The sequence below is a fragment of the Gracilinanus agilis genome, chromosome 1 (genome assembly GCF_016433145.1).
Source record: "Gracilinanus agilis isolate LMUSP501 chromosome 1, AgileGrace, whole genome shotgun sequence".
Taxonomy (NCBI): Eukaryota; Metazoa; Chordata; class Mammalia; order Didelphimorphia; family Didelphidae; genus Gracilinanus; species Gracilinanus agilis.
In genome coordinates this window covers 607,323,654-607,346,986 of record NC_058130.1, presented here as the reverse complement: position 1 = coordinate 607,346,986, position 23,333 = coordinate 607,323,654, and the positions used below count along the sequence as shown (strand labels likewise).

General features: G+C 35.3%; 1 protein-coding gene across 1 annotated transcript in view; it reads left to right on the top strand.

Moving 5' to 3' along the window:
- Positions 1-2,630: 2,630 nt before the first annotated feature.
- The window catches only part of SYCP2L (synaptonemal complex protein 2 like), an 83,357-nt gene continuing 62,654 nt past the window's right edge, over positions 2,631-23,333 (top strand). The window contains exons 1-10 of the mRNA XM_044683617.1: positions 2,631-2,672; positions 4,404-4,560; positions 7,093-7,109; positions 13,064-13,144; positions 14,184-14,318; positions 14,401-14,518; positions 16,705-16,811; positions 17,902-17,926; positions 22,316-22,401; positions 22,698-22,786. Coding sequence (XP_044539552.1) covers positions 2,631-2,672; positions 4,404-4,560; positions 7,093-7,109; positions 13,064-13,144; positions 14,184-14,318; positions 14,401-14,518; positions 16,705-16,811; positions 17,902-17,926; positions 22,316-22,401; positions 22,698-22,786 — 857 coding nt within the window. The remainder of the gene's footprint in view (positions 2,673-4,403; positions 4,561-7,092; positions 7,110-13,063; positions 13,145-14,183; positions 14,319-14,400; positions 14,519-16,704; positions 16,812-17,901; positions 17,927-22,315; positions 22,402-22,697; positions 22,787-23,333) is intronic.

Sequence of the window (23,333 nt, the reverse complement as noted above, 5' to 3'; positions counted from 1 at the left end):
TGTGTCTCATGTTCGGACTTCAAATTTTTTGTTTAGGCCTGGCTTATTGCTCTGGCGTGCTTGGAGATCTTCTATCTTATTGAATGTCCATTTTTTTCCCCTGAAAGAATATACTCAGTTTTGCTGGATAGGTGACTCTGGGTTGTAACCCCAAATCTTTTGCCTTCCTGAATATCATATTCCATGTTTTTTGATCTGTTAATGTAGAAGCTTCTAGGTCCTGTGTGATCCTGATTGTAGCTCATGGTATTTGAGTGGTTTCTTTCTGGTTGTTTGAAGAATTTTTTCCTTGACTTTGTGGCTCTTGAATTTAGCTATTATATTTTTGGAAGTTGTTATTTGAGGATTTTTTTCTGGAGGTGATCTATGAATTCTTTCCATTTTAGTTTCAGTCTCTTATTTGAGGATCTCTGGGCAGTTATTTTTGATAATTTCTTTTCATGGCTTTCAGATAGATGAATAATTCTCAAATTGTGTCTCCTAGACTTATTTTCTAGGTCAGTTCTTTTATCACTAAGATATTTCATATTTTCCTTTGTTTTTCCATTCCTTTGATTCTGCTTTATTGTTTCTTGATTTCTCATGATATCATTAGTTTCTAGATGGTCAATTCTAATTTTTAAGACTTCATTTTCCACTGTCAGTTTTTGGTTTTCCTTTTTCAATTGTCCCATTTCATTTTGCATATCTTTCTCTTTCATTTCTCTTCCCTGCTTTTCCTCTGCCTCTCTTAATTTGTTTTTGAAGTCTTTTTTTGAGTTCTTCCAGAATCTGTGTCCAACCCATATTTTTCTTTTGGACTTTGTGTATTTCCTTTGCTTTCACTATCATCTTCTGTATCTGTACCTTGCTCTTTGTTTCCATAAAAATTCTTTAGAGTTAGGTGCTTTTTTGTTGTTTGCTCATTTTCCCTGTATAATTATAGGCAGGCTTGGGGGATGATATGAAGGGCAGAGGGCTGAGGGCTCTGAGAGCCCCCTCCCCCTGCTGATTCAATTGACCCTTGAGCTGCTGATAGCTTAAAGACTTGCCTCAGGCTTAGGTGTAAGCTTTTGATCTCACTCTGAACTTGATCAGGGCAGGGGCTGTGTACTTGATTCAATTAGGTACATTTTGATTGTCCTTTCTTGGAGCTCTGCCCTGAGCTTTTGGGTTTTTCTTTTCTTGTAAGTTGTTTCACTCTATTTCCTTGTTGGTTCTTTCACTCCTGTTTTATAGTGATATTTTAATCTTTATCAGAGAGGATTTTCATGGTTGCATGGAGCTACTCTGGATTACTCTGCCATTTTCACCTCTATATTATTATTAACAAAAAAACCTACTGATTAATACCATACCAAATAACATAATTTTATAAAGTAAATATTAGTGAAAATTCATTTGAGAAGATAGGCAACATCTATTATTGTCCCAATCATTAATTCTGCTTTTAGAAACCCACTGCATAACTATAACCAAAAATGAAAAGAAGGTAAATAAGCGGTTTGTTGACATTTTTACTAATGCCCTACCCCTTTTTTGGAATATTTAACAAACATTTTTAGGCGTTTACTATGTACAAAATTGTCTTTTGAACATATTGTTTCATTGTGCTGTGTAATTTACATTATTGTTGAATGTGCTAATATTTAATAATCTGTAGGCTTGTAATCCCTATAATTTGGGAATACTAAATTGAAATAAGAGTTCTGGGGAATAAGAATTCCTGAAAATAACTTTCTTAGTAAAATATAGTACAATGGTTATCTTTATCATGTTGGGATTTTTGTGGTAAGTACATTTCCTTAAATTAAAAAAGAATATAAGATTAAATGCCAAACTAATCATTAAATATATGTGTATATATATTTATTTACCTGGATAGGTTCAAGGTTCAAACCAAGCAATATAAAATCCAGAGCATCTGACTAGAAAAGATTTAGTCCATTCATTCATTGACTGGAGAAATTTTTTTTCTCAATATTGCACAAAATTACTTCCATGTAAAAAAAAAAAAGCTTCCAAAAAAAAAAAGCAAAGAAGATTGAAGAACACAAAAATAAGAATAAATAAAAAGTGGAAAAGTTGGTGAATTTAACAAAATTATCTTCACTTTCATTATTTTAGATTTATGAAAATGACAAATCTCTAAATAAGACAAACTAAAAATTTATTATCGGTATTAAAATAACTGAAATTTTATTCATTTTCCCTCTCCAGTATATAATTTCCCTCCTTTTTTCCATTTTTTCCCATTTGACATACAAATGATAACAATTTTATTATTTTATATTTATTGTATATTATGAAGAAATTATAAAATTTTCTATATAATCTGACTTTCCCCCTTTGCTTTATATATGATTTCTATCGAATACAACCTCAATAATGCAACGTGAAAGCAGGAACACAAGATTTTTAAAAACTTTTTTGGGCTTAGATTTTAGTATTTGTATATGGAATATATGTGGAAAATATGAGAGATAGCATGGTAGGTAAAGGCCTATCCTTAGAGTTAAGAAAACCTGGATTAAAGTTCCATCTCAGATATATACTAGCTTTGTGATAGTAGGAAAGTCACTTCACCTCTTGAACAAAAATTCAGATGAGCTTTAGGATTGTATCTATGAAGGGTGTTTCCACAGTGAAAGATGTCTACACCCAATGAAATCACAGATTATGAAGAAAATCAAGTATATAGGCCTATATGTATTAAATATAGTATCTAGTTAGTAGACAAAATATATATTCCAAATCACACACAATTTTGAATATCTTTCATGTCTCCCCAAAATATGCCCTTAATTTAACCAAGAAATCTAAATCTTAGGAATTAAATTTAGAAATCTCAAACTCAGCATGTCCAAAAAAGAACTGATTATCTCATCTTTCAAACTCTTCCCCTCTCCTGAACTTACTTATTTGTGTTGAGGGTAACACTATCCTGCCAGTCATCCAGAATTTACAAACCTATGAATCATCCTAGACTCTTATTTCTCCCCAACACCAAGTCAATGGTTATATTTTGTGGGTTTTGCTTCCACAGTATATTTCCTATCCTTCCTGGTCTCTCCTTTCAAGAGTTCACCACCCAATAGTGCTGACTCTCACCACCTCCCAGCTGGATTATTAACAATGCCCCACCTCCACAGTGGTATCATTGACTCCAGTCTCTCCTCTTAAATCTATCCTCTGCACAGTATCCAAAATAATATACTCAAAACACAAAGGTCTGGGCTCATCAGTTCATGTCCAAGAAGCTCCAGTGGTTCCTTCTTGCTTTTTAAATAGAATACAAATTCTGCTTGGCTTTTCAAGCCCCTTATAATCTAGTTTCAGTCTACCTTTCCATACTCTCTTTCACATAATTTACGGTCCAGCCAACTAGACCTGCCTACAGATTACCCATACACTACTGGGACAAGTAACTGTCCACAATGTCTAGAAAGCATTTCTTCTTTCACAATGCCTCAGAGAATTCTTAGTGTCCTTCAAAGTTCAGATCAGATTCCATCTTCTACAGAAACCAATTCTGATCTCCATAGTTACTATGGAGCACTCCCCAGAATTAACTTTTTCTTTCTATCTATCTATCTATCTATCTATCTATCTATCTATCTATCTATCTATCTATCTATCTATCTATCTATCTATCTATCTATCTATCTATCTTAATAGAATGTAAGTTCTTTGAAGGCAGGAAATGTTTACTTTTTGTCTTTGTATACCGTACTATCCCTTGATCTTGTAGAAAGACTTGGGGTTAGGCAGATCTTGTTTCCTAATCCTTGGATAGATGAGTACTAGTTGTAACTCCCTGCAAATCACTCAAACCTTCTCAATTTCGTCTCTAAAGTGGGAATAATAAAAACACATTTCACAGGATTGTGGTTAGGTTCATATGAGATAGCATATATAAAAGGGCTTTGCTAACCATAATGTGCTCTGTAAATGTTGATTATCTGGATTAATTTTTATCGTTTAATAAATGCTTGTTGCTACCTCTTTCCTGTTTTCTAAAGCAGCCAGAGCCTAGCATCCTGCAGCTCACTCAGCTGTTTCCTCAGGGTAACGCTAAATACCTGCACTTTCTCCTTTCTTGAGCTTGGCCATGTGCCTTGACTGACTGGCTAAACTTCCGAAAGGCACAGGCTGGCTGAGACACCACAGCTCTTGAGTCTTCTACTGGCATTTCTGCTGACCTAATGGGGGAAGAAAAAAAAAGGCTTTCATACAAAATTGGTTCAAGACTTTACTTGGGCCCTAAATTTGTGCTGGGGTTTGCCTTTGGGAATCTAGAAGTCATCGCTTCGAGGGTCCAAGGGCTTGTGGTTCCAGAACCGGGAGGGAGGTGGGAGGAGCAGAGGAAGTAATCTACTTGGCTGACTGGATTCCTGAAGTCTCCGGGCCCACAGGTTCCTTAGGGCCAAACACGTGGCCCACGGAGCTCAGAAATCTCGTGGCGGGGAGCTGCAGCTGTGCCAATCCGCGGGGCTGGACCAGCTGCCTCTTATTATATTAGTGCTGAATGGACTCGGAGGCCGAGAGGATTTCTCTCCTTAGCGGAGCAGAAGGATGGAGGTGAGTGGTGTGTGGAGGGTGCAGAGCTGAAGCCACTATAGCCCCAACGCACAAAGTTGGCTTGCAGAGAGACAGGGTCTCTTTCATTCTAGTTGGGGCGAGTTGAACTAGAGGAGAAAGGAATTGATTTTCTGCCTTGGAGGTAGAGGACATAAACATAGTTTAGTTTCTTTATGGTGGGACAAATTCTAGCCAATAAACTGCATGCAGCAGTGCAGAACAGTGTAGTAGCACTGTATAATATTTATGAGGTACTGGGTTCAAATTCTATGTGAGTCAATTAACCTTGGGTCTTCGTTTTTTCATTGTAAAATGAAAAGGTTGGGTTTCTATAACTTGTGAGATCTTCTTTGTCCTGTAGGCTGAGTGAATAGTAAACCTTTTGACTTTTTTTTGGAGAAGATCCATTTTGCCTTACTAGCTAACAGTTTGTTAGCAGCCCAGATAAGGGCAAAGAAACAAAAACAATGATGATTTTTTTTTAAGGCTTGTGATAAAAAGAGTGTGGTAATGTGATAAAATAATGACATTTCTAACCTGGTGTCTGTAAATATTTTTTAAAGTATTTTGATTACTACTTCAACATTGTTTGCTTTCTAATCCTGTGGTTTGTGTATTTGAAAATATTATCCTGAAGAAGCATCCATGGGCTTCATCAGGCTGCTAAGACAAATAACATAAAAGATGTTGAGAACTGTTGTAGATCAATGTTAATGGAAATTCGAAATTGGTATGGATTCCTCGGAATCATAGACTTAGAACTGAAACCGGTCTTACAACCCATCTTGTCCAACCTCATCTTTTTTTTCCTGCTATTCAATTTTATTCTTCCCCAATTACATGTAAAAACAGTTTCCAACATTTTTCAAAGAATATTAAGTCTTAAATTCTCTCCTTCCCAACCCCCTTTGAGATGATAAGCAATCTCATATAGATTCTATTTGTGCAATTATGCAAAATATTTTCTCATATCAATCTTTATGTGGAAGGAAACTCAAATTTGAAAAAAAAATTAAGTGAAAAAAGTTTGCTTTGATGTAGATTCAGACTCAGTTCTTTTTCTTGGGAAGTTGATGGCATTTTTTAAATCATGAGTCCTTTGGGATAATTTTGGATCAAAATCACAATTTTGGACTGCTGAGAATAGCTGTTATTCACAGTTATTCATTGTAAAGTATTCCTGCCCCTGTACAATGTTCTCCTAGTTCTGTTTATTTCACTCTGCTTTAGTTTGTATGAAGTCCAGGTTTTTCTGAGCTTCTCCTGCTCATTTCTTATAGCACAGTAGTATTCCATTACAATCATATACTATAACTTAGCCATTCCCAAATTGAAGGACTTTCCAAGTCTTTACCACCCCAAAAAGAGCTGTTTTAAATATTTTCATACATATGATCCCTTCCCTTTTTTGATTTTTATCTCTTTAAGATACAAACCTAGTAGTGGTGATTTGTTAAAGAGTATGTATTGTTTTATAGCCCCTTGGACATAGGTTCAAATTAATCTCTGGAGTGATTGAATCAGTTCATAAATCCCCCAACAGTGAATTAATGTCTCACGTCTCCCTCATCCCCTCTAAGTTTTATAATTTTATTTTTCTTTCATAATTGCCAATCTAATGGGGGTGGGATGGTACCTCAGAGTGTTTTAATTTGTGTTTCTCTAAATAATAGTGATTTAGAGTATTTTTGTATGATTGTAGAGAGCTTTACTTACTTTGAGAATTGCCTATTCATATCCTTTGACCATTTATCAATTGGGGAATGATTTGTATTCTTACACATTCAACTCATTTCTCTATGTGTCTTTATTATAGAGACTATTTTTTATTTTTTATTAGACTTGTAAAAATGTTTGCACAATTATGATTCTTGTGCATTACTTTCCATCTTATTTATCCCTGTTTAGTTTCTGACCTTCCACTCCCACAATTTGCCCTCTTTTTTGTCAACCTCATGCCCCTTTCCTTATCCCCTTCCTCTCCTATTTTCCTGTAGGGTAAGGTAGCTTTCTATACACAATTGTTTGTGTATGTTCTTCCCTTCTTGAGCCAATTCTGTTGGGTGTAAGGTTCATGTGCTCCCCTCCCCACCTTTTTCATCTTCCCCTACACACTATAAAATCTCTTTCAGGCCTCTTTTATGTATGATAATTGGCCCCACTCTATTTTCCTCTTCCCCCCTCCTCCCAATCATCCCATCATATTCAATTCATACCCTTGCTCTTTGTCTATGTATGCTCCTTCTAAATGCCTTCATAATGACACAGTTCTTTGGTGTTATAAGAATTATCTCCCCATGTAGGGATGTACACAGTTTAACCTTACTGAATGTCTTTTTATTTCTTTTTTATTTCTTTTTTATTTCATTCCCCATGTAGGGATGTACACAGTTTAACCTTACTGAATGTCTTTTTATTTCTTTTTATGATACTCTTGACTTTGAGAGTCAGATTTTCCATTCAGTTTCTATCTTCATCAGGAATGTCTGAAAGCTCTCTATTTCACTGAATACCCATTTTTTCCCTCAAAAGTTATGCTGTTGTACTGGGTAAGTGATTGTTGGTTAAAGTTCCTGGTTCCTTTGCCTTCTGGAATATCATATTCTAGGTCTTCTGATTCTTTAATATAGAAACTGCTAAGTCTTGTGTAATCCTGACTGTGGCTCCATATTTGAATTGGGTTCTTTTTGGCTGCTTGTAGTATTATCTTCTTGACCTGGGAGTTCTGGAATTTGGCTAGAATATTTCTGGGAGCTGTATTTTTGGGATTTCTTTCAGGAGGTGATTGGTGGATTCTTTACATTTCTATTTTACCTTCTAGTTTGAGAATATCAGTAAAGTTTTCCTTGATAATTTCTTGAAAGATGATGTCTAATCTCTTTATTTTTATCATGGCTTTCAGGTAGTCCAATAATTCTTCCTGCCTTCCTGCCTTCCTGCCTTCCTGCCTTCCTGCCTTCCTGCCTTCCTGCCTTCCTGCCTTCCTTTCTTCCTTCCTTCCTATTTTCCCATAGTTACACAATTCATGTTCTTTCCCTCCCCTCTTCCCTTCCCACTCCTAGAGCTGACAAGCAACTCCACTGGGTGATACATGCATCATTGTTCAAAACCTATTGCCCTGTTATTAATGTTTGCAATAGAGTGATCTTTTAAAGCCAAAACCCATCGAACTACATGATGGATCATATGTTTTTCTTCTGCATTTCTACTCCCACCGTTCTTTCTCTGGATGTAGATAGTGTTCTTTCTCATAAATTCCTCTGGATTATCCTGGATCATTGCATTGTTATTTCATTGTACCACAATCTATAAGTGTGTGTGTACAATGTTCTCCTGGTTCTGCTCTTTTTACTCTGCATCAATTCCTGGAGGTCCTTCCAATTCACCTAGAAATCCTCCAGTTCATTGTTCATTTCAGCACAATCATATTCCATCACCATCAGATACCACAATTTGTTCAACCATTCTCCAATTGATGGACACCCCCAGTCCAATAATTCTTCTTAAATTATCTTTCCTAGATTTATTCTTCAGGTTAAGTGTTTTTTTTTCTCTGAGAGATTTCACATTCTTTTTTTCATTCTTTTCATTTTGACTTTGATTGTTGCTTGATCTCTCATGAAGTCATTAGTTTCCACTTGCCCAATTCTAATTCTTAAGGAATGATGTTCCTGAGTGAACTTTTGTTCTTTTTCCATTTGGCTTATTCTACTTTGTAAGAGTTCTTTTCCTCAGTGAATTTTTGTACTTCTTTTCCCAAAGGGCCAATTCTGTCTTTTAAGAAGTTTTTCTGTTCAGTACATTTTTATATATTTTTTCCATTTGCCATATTCTGTTTTTTAAGATGATAATTTCTTAAGTATTTTTTGTGCCTCCTTTACTAAGCTGTTGACTTTTTTCCATGATTTTCCTGTATTGCTCTCATTTCTTTTCCCAATTTTTCTTCTACCTCTCTAACTTGAGTTTTAAAATCCTTTTTGATCTCTTCCATTAATTCTTCTTCGGTTTGAGAATAATTAATATTTTTATTGGAGGGTTTGGATGCAGCGGAATTGACTCTTCTGAATCTGCTTTGTAACCAAAATAACTCTATGAGGAGTTTTTGTTGTTGTTTGCTCATTTTCATTACTTTTTCTTTTATTTTGGTTTAAAAAAACGGTTAAAGTTGGGCTCTATAACTGTGGTAAAGGGATAAGCTTCAGATTCTTTGTACAGCTGCCTTCATGGATGTTACAAGATCTATCTGCTTTCAGTTCTTCCAAGGTGGTATGATGTAAGGAGAATTATGTTTATTATTTTGGCCTATGCTCTGGTTTGAGAGTAACCCCAAACTTTTATACCTTGTAACTGTGACCAGGATCCCATGCTTCCCTGTGGCTGCAAGTGCTGGGATGTGCTGGTGCTCCTTCTCACCCTGCCACTGTGTCCCAGGACTAAAACCTGGTTCTGTGTATGGGCAATGAGACAAGAATCTTGCACCCAGAGCCAGCAAAGGAACTCCTGTAATCTCCTTCTGAGCAGTTGTCTTGACCCCCTTCACCATCTATAGCTGAAAGTTCCAAAAGCCTTATCTGTTGCTTCAGCTGTGCTCCACCTCCACCCAGGTGTGCTAGATCCCTCCTGTCAGCCTTCTAAATTTTTTGGAGGTTGAAAAATTACTTTGCCTTGTCTTTTGTGGGTTATGCTGTACCAGAATTCATTTTGAGGTGTTCTAGCATAATTTTTTGGATGGCAATTTGGTAGAAGTAAGATGAGTCTCTGTACCTTAGCCAACATCTTGTCTCTGGCCCTTACCCCCAGCCTCATCTTTTTACCCATAAGGAAACTGACATTGGAAAGTGAAGGGTCTTGTCCCAGGTCACACAGCCAGTAAATGTCTGAGGTGGTATTTAAACTTAGGTGAACTATAAATTGAATGCCCTATCTAAATTTCCCAACCCTCTTCCTTCTTTCTGTGCAAGGTAGTAACTCCAAAGAAGTTCTGCAATTCCTGGAACGCCACATCTCAGCTGTCTTGGTTAAGTCCTCTATAGATTCTAGATTTCTTAATCTATTTGTCTATGATTTTAAGTGATTTGGCCAATATCACTAGTTCAGGTGGCAGAATCAAGATTAGAGCTTTGATTCTCTAGCTCCAAATGTAGGACTCATAATGGTAACTCAAAAAGTGTCAGACAGGAAAATTTATATCTGCTAGTTTTGTGAACTGTTAAAATGAGTATTATTCAATACTATCTATCCTTTTGATTTGGGAGGCAAGAGCATAATGCAACTTAGGGAAACAGACTGTTATCATTCACTTCCTTGAAGGAAATCTGTGTTATGCAATAACTTCTTGGATAGCTTCCAGTATAACCTATTCTTTCCTTTTTCCTTTTTAAGTCTCGAGGCAGTTTGCACAGTAAAAGGCAAGATTTAAGGGATCTGGATTTAATTATGCCTCTGACATACAGTTAGTGCAGTTAGACTAGCAGTCTAAATACAAATCAATTTCTGATCTTTATAAGCTTCTAAAATATTATGTGTTTTCCGGTAAACATTCTAGATAGCATTTAAAACGTTTTCTCTAAAGAGTAACTTTAAGATTTTAAGTCCTATCATTGATACTTCAGATTATAGTTTTAAGCTGGAAGAGACCATAAAGGTCATTTGGATCAACCCCCTAACATTGCTGATGAGGAAACTCAGGCCCAGTCAACAAGTATTTATTAAATGCCTACTGTGTATCATGTACTCTGCTAGATGCTTGGAGTAAAAATGAAATTATACCAACTTGAAATGAATTTAGATTCTGTTTACACAAGAATATATAAAAATATATGACAAATATAAAATTAATAAATATATAACACAAATGTAAAGTTCATAAGTACATTTACATTATTTATTACATAATGTGTTATACAAATATATTTTATCAAATAATTAAAATATAGTATGAGAATGCATTTTATTATATATTAAAGATGTGTTTATTGACTATATTTGTGTTATATCTTATATATTAAATAGGAATATATTAACTTTATATTTATGTACATTGTATATTATATAATATATTAACATACCAATATATTTTGTTAAATATGAAATATGAAGCTATATTTTATTATATTAAATAGAAATACATTAACCTTTTAGTTATGCTGCATATTTTTATATTAAATATATAAATATATTTATTAACTTATGCCATATTTTTGCACATATAACTGTATATGTAACCTACATATGTATATAATATGTGTATACACACAGTAGTTTGGGAGGAAGGGCAGTAACTTTGTGGGTTGGAAAAAATGCTTCATGAAGATATGGTGCCTGAGCTGTGTCTCAAGATGAATAAGGAATATTCCAAGCATGAGGGATGGCTAATAGAAAGGTATGAAGAATGGAGTATCCTGAGTAAGGAACAGTGAGGAGGCCAGTTTGGTTGAATTCAATATTATAAGAAGAGAAGAGATATTCAGTTAGGCTGGAAAAAATAAGAGTAAGGTTGGGTAGGTATTTAAAGCTAACCAGGAGAGTCTATATTTTATTGTAGAGATAATAGGAAGTCAATGGAGTTGATTGAATTGGAAGGTATGATCAGATTTGTGCATAAGAAAATTATTTTGGCCAACACGTATGGAATGTACATGAGTTGTGAGAGACTTGAGGCAAGGGATTAGAACAGTGGTTCCCAAAATTTTTTGACCTACCACCCTCTTTCCAGAAAAAATATTACTTAGCACCCCCTGTCGCATACTAATCACTGCCCCCTTACAGTTATTCACCACTCCCAAATGCACCTGTGGCCATCACTGCCCCCCTGGATTGATGCAGCACCCACCAGGGGGCAGTGGCGCCCACTTTGAGAATCACTGGATTAGAAGAGTATTGCAATAACCAAGAGAGAGGAGAAGAGGACTTGAACTAAGTGGAAGAGTAGAATTTGAGAGATGTTTTGAAGGTAGAATTTAAAAGATTTGGCATCTGATTAGATGTGTGGCGTTATGGAGTGAGGAGTTGGGATAATGCCAAGATTATGAAATGGACACAGGGAGAAGAGTGGTGGTGCCTTCAACAGAATAAGGAAATTCAGAGCCAGGAAAGGCTGGGGGGTGGGGGCAGATGATTAAAGGTCAGCTGTAGACAGGTTGAGTTTAAGTTAACTCTGGGATATCCAGTAGGCAAGTGGTGAAGTAGGACTTGTGTTGGATATATAGGTCTGGAATTCATTTGTTTAGAGATGGTAGTTAAGACCAAGAGATGGTATAGAGGGAAAAGAAAGAGAACTATGGACATATCTGTGGGGAACACACATGACTGGGGGGTTCATTGGGGCCAGCAAAGGAGAATGGCTAAAGGAGTGGTCAGACAGGAAAGAGAACCAGGAGAGAGGAGTGTTACAAAAACCTAGAGAGAAAATATCTGAGAGGGTGGACAATTGTTTAAAGTAGCTAATAGATCAAGAAGGATCAGGGCTTAGAGAAGACCATCAGATTTGCTAAGTAAGAGATCCTGTGTAACTAGAGAAAGCAGTTACAGTTGGGCGATGAGGTCAAATTCAAATGGTGAAGGGTTGAAAAATGAGTGAAAGAGGAAGTGGAAACATTTTTTGTTTAGTCTTTGTTCAATCCAATCTGATTTGTCGTCACACGTTTGGGGTTTTCTGGAAAAATCACTTCAGTATCTTTGCCATTTCCTTTGCTGGTTCATTTTACAGATGAGGAAAATAGGATTAAGTGACTTTCTCAGGATCATACAACTCAGTGTCTGAGGTCAGATTTGAACTTGAGGAGATGAGTCTTCCTGACTCCATTGCATCACCTAGCTGCCCTAGAAGTATTAAATTCAGACAACTCTATGAAACTCAAAGAATTTGTGTCTTGCCTGGAATCATGCAGCCAGTCAGGGCCTGCATGACAGGTGTCGAACTGAGGTATTCCTGAGTCTATCTAGTAACCCTGTCCATTAATGCTGTGATACTGGCTCAGTGATCCTTTGTCAGTCACTTAATCACTTATCGTCCGAGGCAATCTTTGGAGAATAGTTGTTTATCTACATTTGTAGAGGAAGTTTCTTCACACTAGAGCTTTCTACATCTATGAAATCACAGGTCTGTAACAAAAAAATAAGTTAATGTCAAAATTATGAATGAGTCTGAAAATAACTTTTTCTTTAATGACTTATTCCGATTTTGAAAAGTGCTTTATCGTTAGATAATTTTAATTTTCCTTGTGAATGATAAATTGTTTTTAATCCTCAATTTTAGATTTTTATTCATAGAATCACATTTGAAATGATATTTTGGCTTACTATTTCTGTTTTATTTTTCTCAAATGTTCATTTAAAAATAGTAATTTTTTCTTAATTCTGTAAGAAGGTTTTGAGCTAACAAGTGGTTATTATTCATACTAAAACTATAAGCTTTAAATATGGATTGTTTTTAAATAATGATAATTTGTCTTACTGTTTGAAAAGTTATTAGAATAAAAACTAAAAAAAAATTTTTTATCAGGTACAGGTAGAGAACGAGAAAGCTCCTTTATGTAACATCACCGAAGAGGCCAAGAGTGTGTCCACACCAGCTGAGTTCTCTGTAAAGATAAACTTTGTTTTGTATTCTCTTCAATACTTGCTGTGTAAAGTAGTTATGTCCCTCTTACATATGCATTTTTGCATTTACTTTTAAATTGGACTTTTACACTATAGAGGTTAAGCCAATAATTATACTTAGTGAAATGAAAATAATTGTGATTTATAATGTATTTATATATTTATTTTAGATATAGGTTATTGAGTATTTCATGTTAAATTTTGCTAAAAACAAATGTAGTTATAGGATTTAATTAGGGAAATATACGCAAGTGGTCATATTCACAAGACAAACTTGTCTTGTAATTTGGCCTGTAGAATTAAAGCATCATAACAGGTGAAAGGCACCAAATATTTAGCTATTAAAAAACAACAACAACAAAAAAAGCCCTTTTACCTTCTCTAAGGCAGAAGAGCAGTAAGGACTAGACAATGTGGATTAAGTGACTTGCTCAGGATCACACAGCTAGGAAGTGTCTGAGGCCAGATTTGAGCCTACAATCTCTGGTTTCTAGGCTTGGCTCTCAATCCACTGAGTCACCCAGCTGCCCTGGCATATTCAGATTTTTAAAGGAAATGAAGGACCAGGGCATGTGTGCAAGTAAGTGACACAGACCCCTCCCCCCCAAAAAGCCAGGTGTAAGCGAAAGATGAACAAAAATTCCCAATTCACATGTTATGATGATGATATGATTTCCTAAACATTATTTTCATATCTATAATCACTTTGCTTTTGAACTAGCCTTCTCTCCTTCATAACAGTCAGTAATATCTCTAGGAGAATAAGTATGTTTGTATTTGACAATTTTTACTTTTCTAAGGAGCTTAAGACTTTTTTTTAATTGCATTTCATTTAGGATAATCATTGATCGTGACACTACTGAAAAGAAACCCTCAAGTCTGGAATTGTTTCACTTATACCTTATCTCTAGCTTAAATTATCTCTATTCTAAATTATTAATAAAAACAGTTTTTATATAAAACTCAAGTCTGCATTACTGAACTTTGTTGAAAAGGTGATTTTCAAACTTTTATCTTTCTAGCTACAATCACTTATAATCGATGCATTTCATGGTCATGGATTTGACAAAATCAAAGAATATTTGCAGCAAAAAGAGAACTCTCATCAAAAATACAACAAATTCCTATTAATCTATCTTGACAGATTGATAAATAAGGCAAGTCAAGTTTTAGAAGTTAGAATGCCAGCATGTAATCTTATCTGAGCCCCATTAACCTCATTGTGGCATAAAAATGCAGGAGTTGGACAAGAATGAATTCCAGTATGTTTCCTTGCTGCTGAATTGTATTCAGAGGTTCTTCACAGAGAATAGGAAAGAAGATGAGCAATTATTAATTCAACAAGGATTGATCCCAAAGATAAGTGTCTTCTTTTTCTATTTACATGTAATAGCATGGTGTTGGGAGATGGCTGTTGGTTTTTTTTTCAGTCTTATGTCTTTTGTCTTTATATCACAACATCATTTCTAGATATCACTTTTCTCCCCTCAACCCTCCTTCTTAGATGAAGAATTAATTTGTTTAGGTATTGTGTTAAAAGACGTGTTATCTCTTCTACTACTTTCAACATCATTTTCAAGGAGAAAGTTATAAGGATGCTCATTGCCTAAATTTCATGTAAGAAAACAAGAGTGTTGAATTATATAGTTAATCTAATACCAAGACAGTAAAATGGCAAAACAGCTAGAGAGCTGGCCTTGAAGTCAGTAAGATCTGAGTTGGAGTACTGCCTCTGACATATATGAGACCCTGGGCAGGAAAGGTACAGGTGGGCATCACTATTTTAGCTCCTATCCCTTAAGCCAACATTATTGACTTTTGGAGTGCTTTTTTGTATTGATAAGTATTGCCAGATTCCACAACAAAATCTTGAAGGTTGTTTTAAAAGTTGGTTGAAAGTTGAATCTTTGAAAGCAAGTCTCATTTTTCCATTGACTTTGTATAGAAAATTGGATATGTGTCCTTCAATTCAATTAAACAAACATTTAAATGCCTCTCAAGAATTTTACAATTTACAGGAGGAATGAGCAATGGAGACATCAAATATGTATGATAAAAGGAAAGGTGATAGAGCCAAAGGAGAGATCCAGACAAGTTGCTCTGGGAATATTTGAAATAGGAAAGAATTCTTGGCTTTGAGTGGGGAGGTGGAGAGTTTAGAAAAGATGACACCCAGGCAGGTGGGTGACTCAGTGGAGAGAGAACCACGACTGGAGGCAAAAAGTCTTGGGTTCCAATCTGACCATGGTTATTTTCTAGCTGTATGACCCTGGGCAAATCACTTAACCACAATTGCCTAGCCCTTATTGCTCTTCTGTCTTAGAACCAATACTTGGTATTGATTCCAAGATGGAACTTAAAGATAAAAAAAAATGGCACCTGTGTTGAGTCTCAATAAATGGCTTTAAAAGCTTTTTTGTCAGGAAAAGGTTTCAACTACAGCTAGACTTGTGGAATGATGAATGTTTATTATAATTCTGGATGTTTTCATTCCTGCAGCACTTTCTCAAATTTGAGATTCTCATGTTTCACTTATGCATTGGAGAAACAATAACTCTTTATTTTGAGCACCTATAATTCTCCCTAATTCTTTCACCTAGGTCTTTTTTTTGTTCCAAATCTATAATTTCTTATTTTAGGGAATTCCAGGTATGGAAGTTCCTTTCGCAGTTGTAGATTGACAGCTTTTCAGAGATAGTTGCTTGAGTCACAGAAATTAAACATGGAGATATACTAGCCATGGGACCCATTGTTAAATTTTCAGTGTAAGTATTTACAGCTTAGAAAGTGGCAAATGCTACGAATCAGGGCTTTATTTACTGTCTATACTTAGTGTTAATAATTCAGATTAAATTTAAAAGTGTATGTGCATACATCCTCCTCCTCCTCTTGTTAAATATTTAATAGCACACTTTGGGGTAAAGAGGTCATTTGCCTTTGGTTGCACAATCTGTTTATATCAGAGGCAAGAATTGAACCCAAGTCTTCTTGACTTCAAGGCTAGTCCTCTACCATACCATGCTGCCTTTCTTGAGCTGTATATTTTTTCCCAATATGACCTTGCCTATATAGGTGCCAACATATTATTCACCCCGTATATATGTCAAGGCAGGTATAGCTGAGTGGTTAAAAGCACTGGGCTCGGAGACAGGAAGAACTGAGTTCAATGATAACATCCTAGCTATGTGACCCTAGGCAAGTCACATGACTTCTTACTGCTTGACAAAAGGATCCATTGGAGAAGGAAATGGCAAACCACTCCAATATCCTTGCAAGAAAATGCAAAGGATAGCTGTCATCCATGGGATCAGAAAGAGTTGGACATGACTGAATCATTGAACAACAGTATATATGTCTGTCCAATAGAGAATTTATTGTACTATAGGCTGAAATTTCTTGAGTATGAGATATCAAGGTGGATTTTAAAAACAAGTTCTTTTTTGAATACTGTTTTGTGAGACTGAAATCCTGTTAAATAAGCTTATTTTTAGTTAAATAGACAATAGTGATGTGATCATTCATGACTACATTTTTAAAATTTCTAAATGGTTTCCTGGTTTGAAAGAACTATCGAATTTCTGAACACTGGAGGACTAACTACAACCATATCCTTGGTTCAAGTTTTAGAAGACTTTTTTAACACTGCCTTGGTAAGACAAAGAATGGGAATAGCTATTTCATTTGCTAGATGTCATTTAATTAACTAGAAATTGCAAGAATCTGGAGATTTTTTTATAGAACTTTGATTTCTCTGAAGATGTGAACTTTGTGAGTATTGCTAACTTTATTCTGAGACATCTACCTAAAGTGGAAATTATTTCCATATAAGCAATTTAGATTTGGGAACAGAATATTGTGGAAAAAGTCTGAGAGATATTTTTCTTTTCCACAAAATGGTTATTGGTAACAATCGAACAGGACAAATTTCTGGAAAGAGTTGGAATTGAAATAGATTTATCATCAGGTTTTTTTTTTGCATTTCTGTCCAATAAAGTAGATTTATTCTTTTTGTGGGGCAACCAAGTGGTGCACTGTGGATAGAGAGTTGGACCTGGAGTCAGGAAGACTCATCTTTGCCTTCAAATCTGGTCTTAGACACTTACTATCTGTGTGACTCATGGCAAATCATTTAATCCTGCTTGCCTCAGTTGCCTTATCTGTCAAATGATTTGGAGAAGGAAATGGCAAACCACACCAGTATCTTTGCCAAGAAAACCCCAAACAGGGTCACAGAGTCAGATATAAAGGAAATGCTAAACAATATTGATCCTCTTTTGTGACCTAGAACCAACTAGCTATCTGGGAATGCCTATGGACCCCTCAATAATTCCCTTTAAATATATATATATATGTGTGTGTGTGTGTGTATATATATATATATATCAAAATATATTGATTTACAGTTATCATCAAAACAAGTTCATAGAGTCCAGGTTGAGAAACCTTGCATTTAGATTAGTGGTTCCCAAACTTTTTGGGCCTACCGCCCCCTTTCCAGAAAAAATATTACGTAGCCCCCTGGAAATTAATTTTTAAAAAATTTTAATAGCAATTAATAGGAAAGATAAATGCACCTGTGGCCATCACCGCCTCCCTGGATCACTGCAGCACTCACCAGGGGACAGTAGTGCCCACTTTGGGAATCACTGATTTAAATGAAAGCTTAATTGTTTAATTTTAAAAATAAAGCTATTATATGGTTTCCTACAACTTCTTCATATGTTTTTCCCTTTTTATTAGGTAATTTCCAAATGCAGTCATAAGGGTGAGTAAATTACTAGCTCCTACAATTATAAAGTGATCAGAGGAAAGGCTAGCAGAGCATTTCAGTTGTCTTGTTTGAACTTGGAGCCAAGGTCACAGTCTAAGTCTAAATCTTGCATGTTCAAAAACACTTGTTTTTCACTCTTCATTATCTCTCCCGGACTTATGCAAATCTAGCCATTTCTATCATTATGATACCTCTCTTGTTTGTCACATTATTTCTATTCCCTTAGTTCAGACTCTCACATCTCTACTAGATTATTGCAAAAGCTTTTAAATGGTCTTTTTGACTCATCCTTTTCCTTTTAAAGTCTATCTTACACACAACTTAAGTGCACATTTGAGACTGTCACTCTCATTCTCAACCAATGCTTGTAGAATGAAATAGAAATTCTGTTTTTTAAAACCCCTTATTTGATTATTTTCTTTGTTCATGGTTATTAAGTTTATAACAATTTTAAAAATTTTTACTTTAGACATGACAATTAAAATAATACAGTGATCTTTATGAATCATCTCTAAGATGGAATATTAATTCTTAAGTTATACTTTCAAACCCAATTGCTCAGGACAGCTAGTGACTTGGTGGATAGAGAATAAGGCCTGCAGTCAGAGGACTTGTGTGACCTTGGACAAGTCACTTAACCCCCATTGCCTGCCCCATAACACTTTTCTTCCTTAAAACTGATACTTCCTATCAATTCTAGGTCAGAAGATAAGGACTTTAAATGAACCATTGTTACCCGACCCCAACATACCTTTCCAGCCTTATTGGATATTGCTCCCCCTCCTTATACTCTCTGATGGAGCCAAACTGGCTTCTTCATAGGACTCTCTATTTTCAGTCTCTTTGCTTTTGCCCTGGTTATCCATCCTCTTGGAATGCATTCCCTCCTTACTTTTGCCTCCCAGAGGCCAAAACTTCCAGTGCGAGAATTAAAATGAATATCCAAAATACTTCAAGTATTATATTTCATAAGATTTATTAATAATAACTGAAGTAAAGGGCAGCTAACTAAGCTGCATTCACAGGAAAAAGGACGAGAGGCAGAGTTACAGCTAACTATAGATAAAAAACATAAGCACGCAACTTGGAGATGAAGGGAAAAGGATGCTGGGTAATGAAAAAGAATTCTGGGAGATGGAGTCCGAGGGTTCAAGATTTCTAATTAATACATTTTGACAGGTGGCTTGGTCACTTTCTTCTGCATGAAATCTTTCCTGCTTTCTGCTCCCTGCCCCAAACTGCTAGTGCTCTTTCTCCCAAACTAGCTTATATTTAATTGTTATTTTATTTATTCACGTTATGCTATATAATTGGGCTTGTTGTCATCCTCATTAGAATGTAAGCTCCTTTTGATAAGATGCTGCTCCCTTCCTTCTTTGAACTTCTGCACCCATCACTGTGCTTAGTACATAATAGACACCTTAACAAATACTTGTTGATTGATTGATTAACTTACCCACAGTGTGCTGAAAGTTATGAGGGATTGATTTAGTTCAATAGGTCTTTGCTGGACATAAAACCGTGCAAGGCCCTGGGGACAGAAAGATGAAAAACTAACATTGTACCTGCTCTCAATGACAAAATAATGGCTCACATTTACCTGAAGTCTTATTGCAAAATGAGAGTTGATGATTATATTATGAGATGATGATGAAGTATTTAACAAATGTCAGGCTTAATGACATAAAAGAGTTAATGATGAAGAAATTCTATTTAGGGAAGGGATTATTGAAGATATCACTTAAGTAATTTTGTTTTCTTCTTTTGGTCTTTAATATTTCATTTCTTTCCAGTTATATCTAGTTTACTATCAATATAGATGTTATATCAATAAATATCAGTTATATCTAATTTCTAACATTTTTTACATTGAGTTCCAAATTTTCTTTTTTCTCTTCATTGAGAAAGAAAATAATTTATGTAGGTTATACATGTGTAGTCATACAAAACACAATTCCATATTAGTCATATGGTGAAAGAAAACACAAAACCCAAGAAGAATAAAGAAAGTTAAAAAATAAATTGTGCATAGGCTTTGACTTGGCAATAACGTTACTAGGTCCATACTTAAAAAGATAAAAGAGAGGGAAAAGTTCCATATGTATAAGATTATTTACAACATTTCATGATAGTAAAGAATTGGAAACTGAGGGGGACCATTAATTGGGGTATAGCTGAATGAGTATATGGCGTTAATAGAATACTTTTGCTCTGTGAGAAATGATCAAGGGAATGATTTCAGAAAAAACTTGAGAAGAATTGTATGAATTGATACAAAGTGAAGGAAGCAGAATCAGAACAATTTTTACAATACCAATATTGTAAAGTTAAACGACTTCTAAAGACTTAGGAGCTTTGATCAACACAATGACCAACCACTAATCCAAAGACCTCATGATGAAACATTTTATCCATCTTCAGATGGAGAGATGATGAACTCAAGAGTATGGATTGAATTATCTTTTCTTTTTTTATTTGTTGAACATGGCTAATGAGAGAATTTGTTTACCTTGACTTTACATATTTTAAATAGGTTTTAATAGGTTTCAGGGTATTTTTGTCTTAGTGGGGAGAGAATTAGAAGAGGGAAAGAGACAATTTGCAACTGAAAATAAAATAAACTTGAATTTAAAGTGGGAATAACAAAAGTGAAGAAGGGTAAAAGAGCAATGATCATGGCAGGAAATTTCTGAGTTTATAGCCTTGATAAAGGGGATCAATTTTTGGTGATACTGAACAGTAAGATATGACCACTGAGTAAATGGCTGAGATAGGCTAGCTTTGAGTTAAGGAATGGTTGAAAAAGGAAGTTAAATTGTGAGCCTGAGAAATTAAAAATATCATCAATAGCAGCTGCTGTTGAAAATCAGTGGGACTCCCCAGAACTCTTTCAGGGGTGTCTGCAAAGTTGAAACTATTTTAATAAAAATCCTAAAATATTAAAAAATACTTATAAAGTATATTAAAACTAACATTTAAAAAATGTATAATATTCTAAACATTATTCAACACAGACAAAAACTCTTGGGGGAGCAGAGTTCTTAATTTTTTCTGAGACCAAAAAGTTTAAGAACCACTGGTCTTTTTAAGAATGAAGAGAGGATTTGAGTAGAAAAGAGCAAGATTTTGAACTCATTGAGGCAAGTGAAAGAATGATCTAGAAGTCAGTGGCACTGAAAAGGATTTGGACAGTCATGCAATCACATGTAGTAGATCTTGAAAGAGAAGAGGTTGTTGAGGGATGTTAATAAAGCAAGAATATAGAAATGGTAGTATGTTATCTTCTTCTGGCCTTAAGAAAAGTAATGATCAATCCTAGAAAAGAATGCAAGGGAGATGGTGAATGTAGGTTAAAGTCATGTATCAATTAAGATGAAAGGAGTGAAGATGTGGAAACTCTAAAGGGCATGGTAGAATGGGTGGCCAGAAGAGGATAAGAATAGGGAATATTAGGTGTGGGAGAATTAGTGTCTCGGGACAGGTAACAGAGGAAAACAGCTGTTCTGAATGTAAACAATTAGAGGAGCTGGACGTGAGATTCTAACTGGGATATTGGTGAGTTGGGAATTTCTTAGGTCACAGATGCTTTATGGTCAGATAATTTTAGTTATGAAGAACCAAAAGCTGCTTTTGGCAACTGGGAAGGTCTGGAGGTTCAAAATGTAGAGATTTTTAAACAAAATTAAATGTTTCTACACTACAGAATCTTTTGGTTGTAATAGAATTATAGTCTTATTTATAAATATGAATTGCATAAATTCCCACATAGCAAGAGGGAGTTACACACATTGAATATTCTTACAGAAGGAAGGTTAACAGTGTGTAGGGCCTGTCTGAAATTAATAAGTATCATTCAGGAAAAAACTAAAAATGAGCCTAATGAAGCCCAGGTCAGGACAATGATTTATGAGTCAATAAGAACTTAGATGTTCATGTCAAGGTCACACTTATAAATTATTCATCTGCATATGTAGTGTGAGATTTTATTTGAGACTGGAAGTTACCTGCCTCCTCCTAGATCTTGCTCCTCTTTAGATACCAGTGTCTGATATGTAACTATTAGAGATTCATTGCCCGTTCCAAAGATCTTCTTTTAACATACCCATTTCTCTAGAAAAGAAACTTATTAAGCCACACTTTTGCATGTGACTTTTATCATGAAAGCACTTGGGGATGTATGTGGAATTGGGTGCAGTGCACTAAAAAGAGGAAACAGTTATAGGAAGGGAGGGAGGTAGACAATGCCAAAGGCAAACAAGTTTTTTGCAACTTTACCTAGGATGGCCCAGGTGCCTGCCATCTTGTGATGTTTTAAATTTGGGAATAGTTATATCATTCCCTTTTTTTGCAAATGCCTCATCGATATTCTAATTCTGCTTGTAGGAAAAATCCAGCTGTTGGACTCATTCTTATTTAACTTAGGACTTCTGATAGCAGACAAGACTATTAATTATTTGATTCGACAGGAGGTAAGCTATATGACTGATGAAAGTGGTGACAAGCATTGTATGATGGAAAGACTGGCTGTAGGAGTTGGAGGACCTGAGTTAATCTCATTTAACATTTAAAGTTTGTGTGACTAGACAAGTCACCTAACCTCCTTTGATCCTCTGTTTTTTTATTTGTAAAGTAAGGGAGTTGGACTCTCAGGTGTTTCTAGCTCTCAATCTTGGAAACGCTTACGAAATCTGGGGAGAAAAAAAAAATCACATTTGACTTTTCATATCCTACTTTATCAAAGTATGTGTTTTCCTTCTTTTTAAAGGGTCTAAGGACGTTGAACTCCATCTTGGAAAAAATGCCTCAGGTAGAAAGAGAGAAATTTCCTTTATCAGATGACAAGTGCTTTCTTATGTAAGTAGCCTCATAGCCAAATTATGAGATGCTACAAAAGATATGATTTAATACAATACAGTATAAAACATGATATAGTATAGGTATAATAGTTAACATCTACATGTCGCTTTAAAATTTGCCAAGTGCTTTATATATAATCTCAGTCTGGAATGTCATATTGCATCCTTTGTTATATGCGTCAGGTCTTGAGATACTTTTATCTTGAAAATTAGGTGCTTAAGGAGAGATGGTCTCTTGGGTCAATAATTTGGGCTCTCCATATAGTATATAAGAATATCAATTAAGCATTCATCAAGTACCTAAATTGTGCCAAGCACTATACTAGCTAGCCCCTGAAGATACCGATTAAAAAAACGAAACCATCCCTAGTCTAGAGTTTGTATTGGAGAGAATCTATCTATCTATCTATCTATCTATCTATCTATCTATCTATGTACATAGATATAGGTGTATATGTAGTTATCCCTTCCAAATCATGGGGTTAAGGGTACCCTTGTGATCTGGAAACTCCACATAAAATCTTTTGGGCCTCTTTTCAAACCAC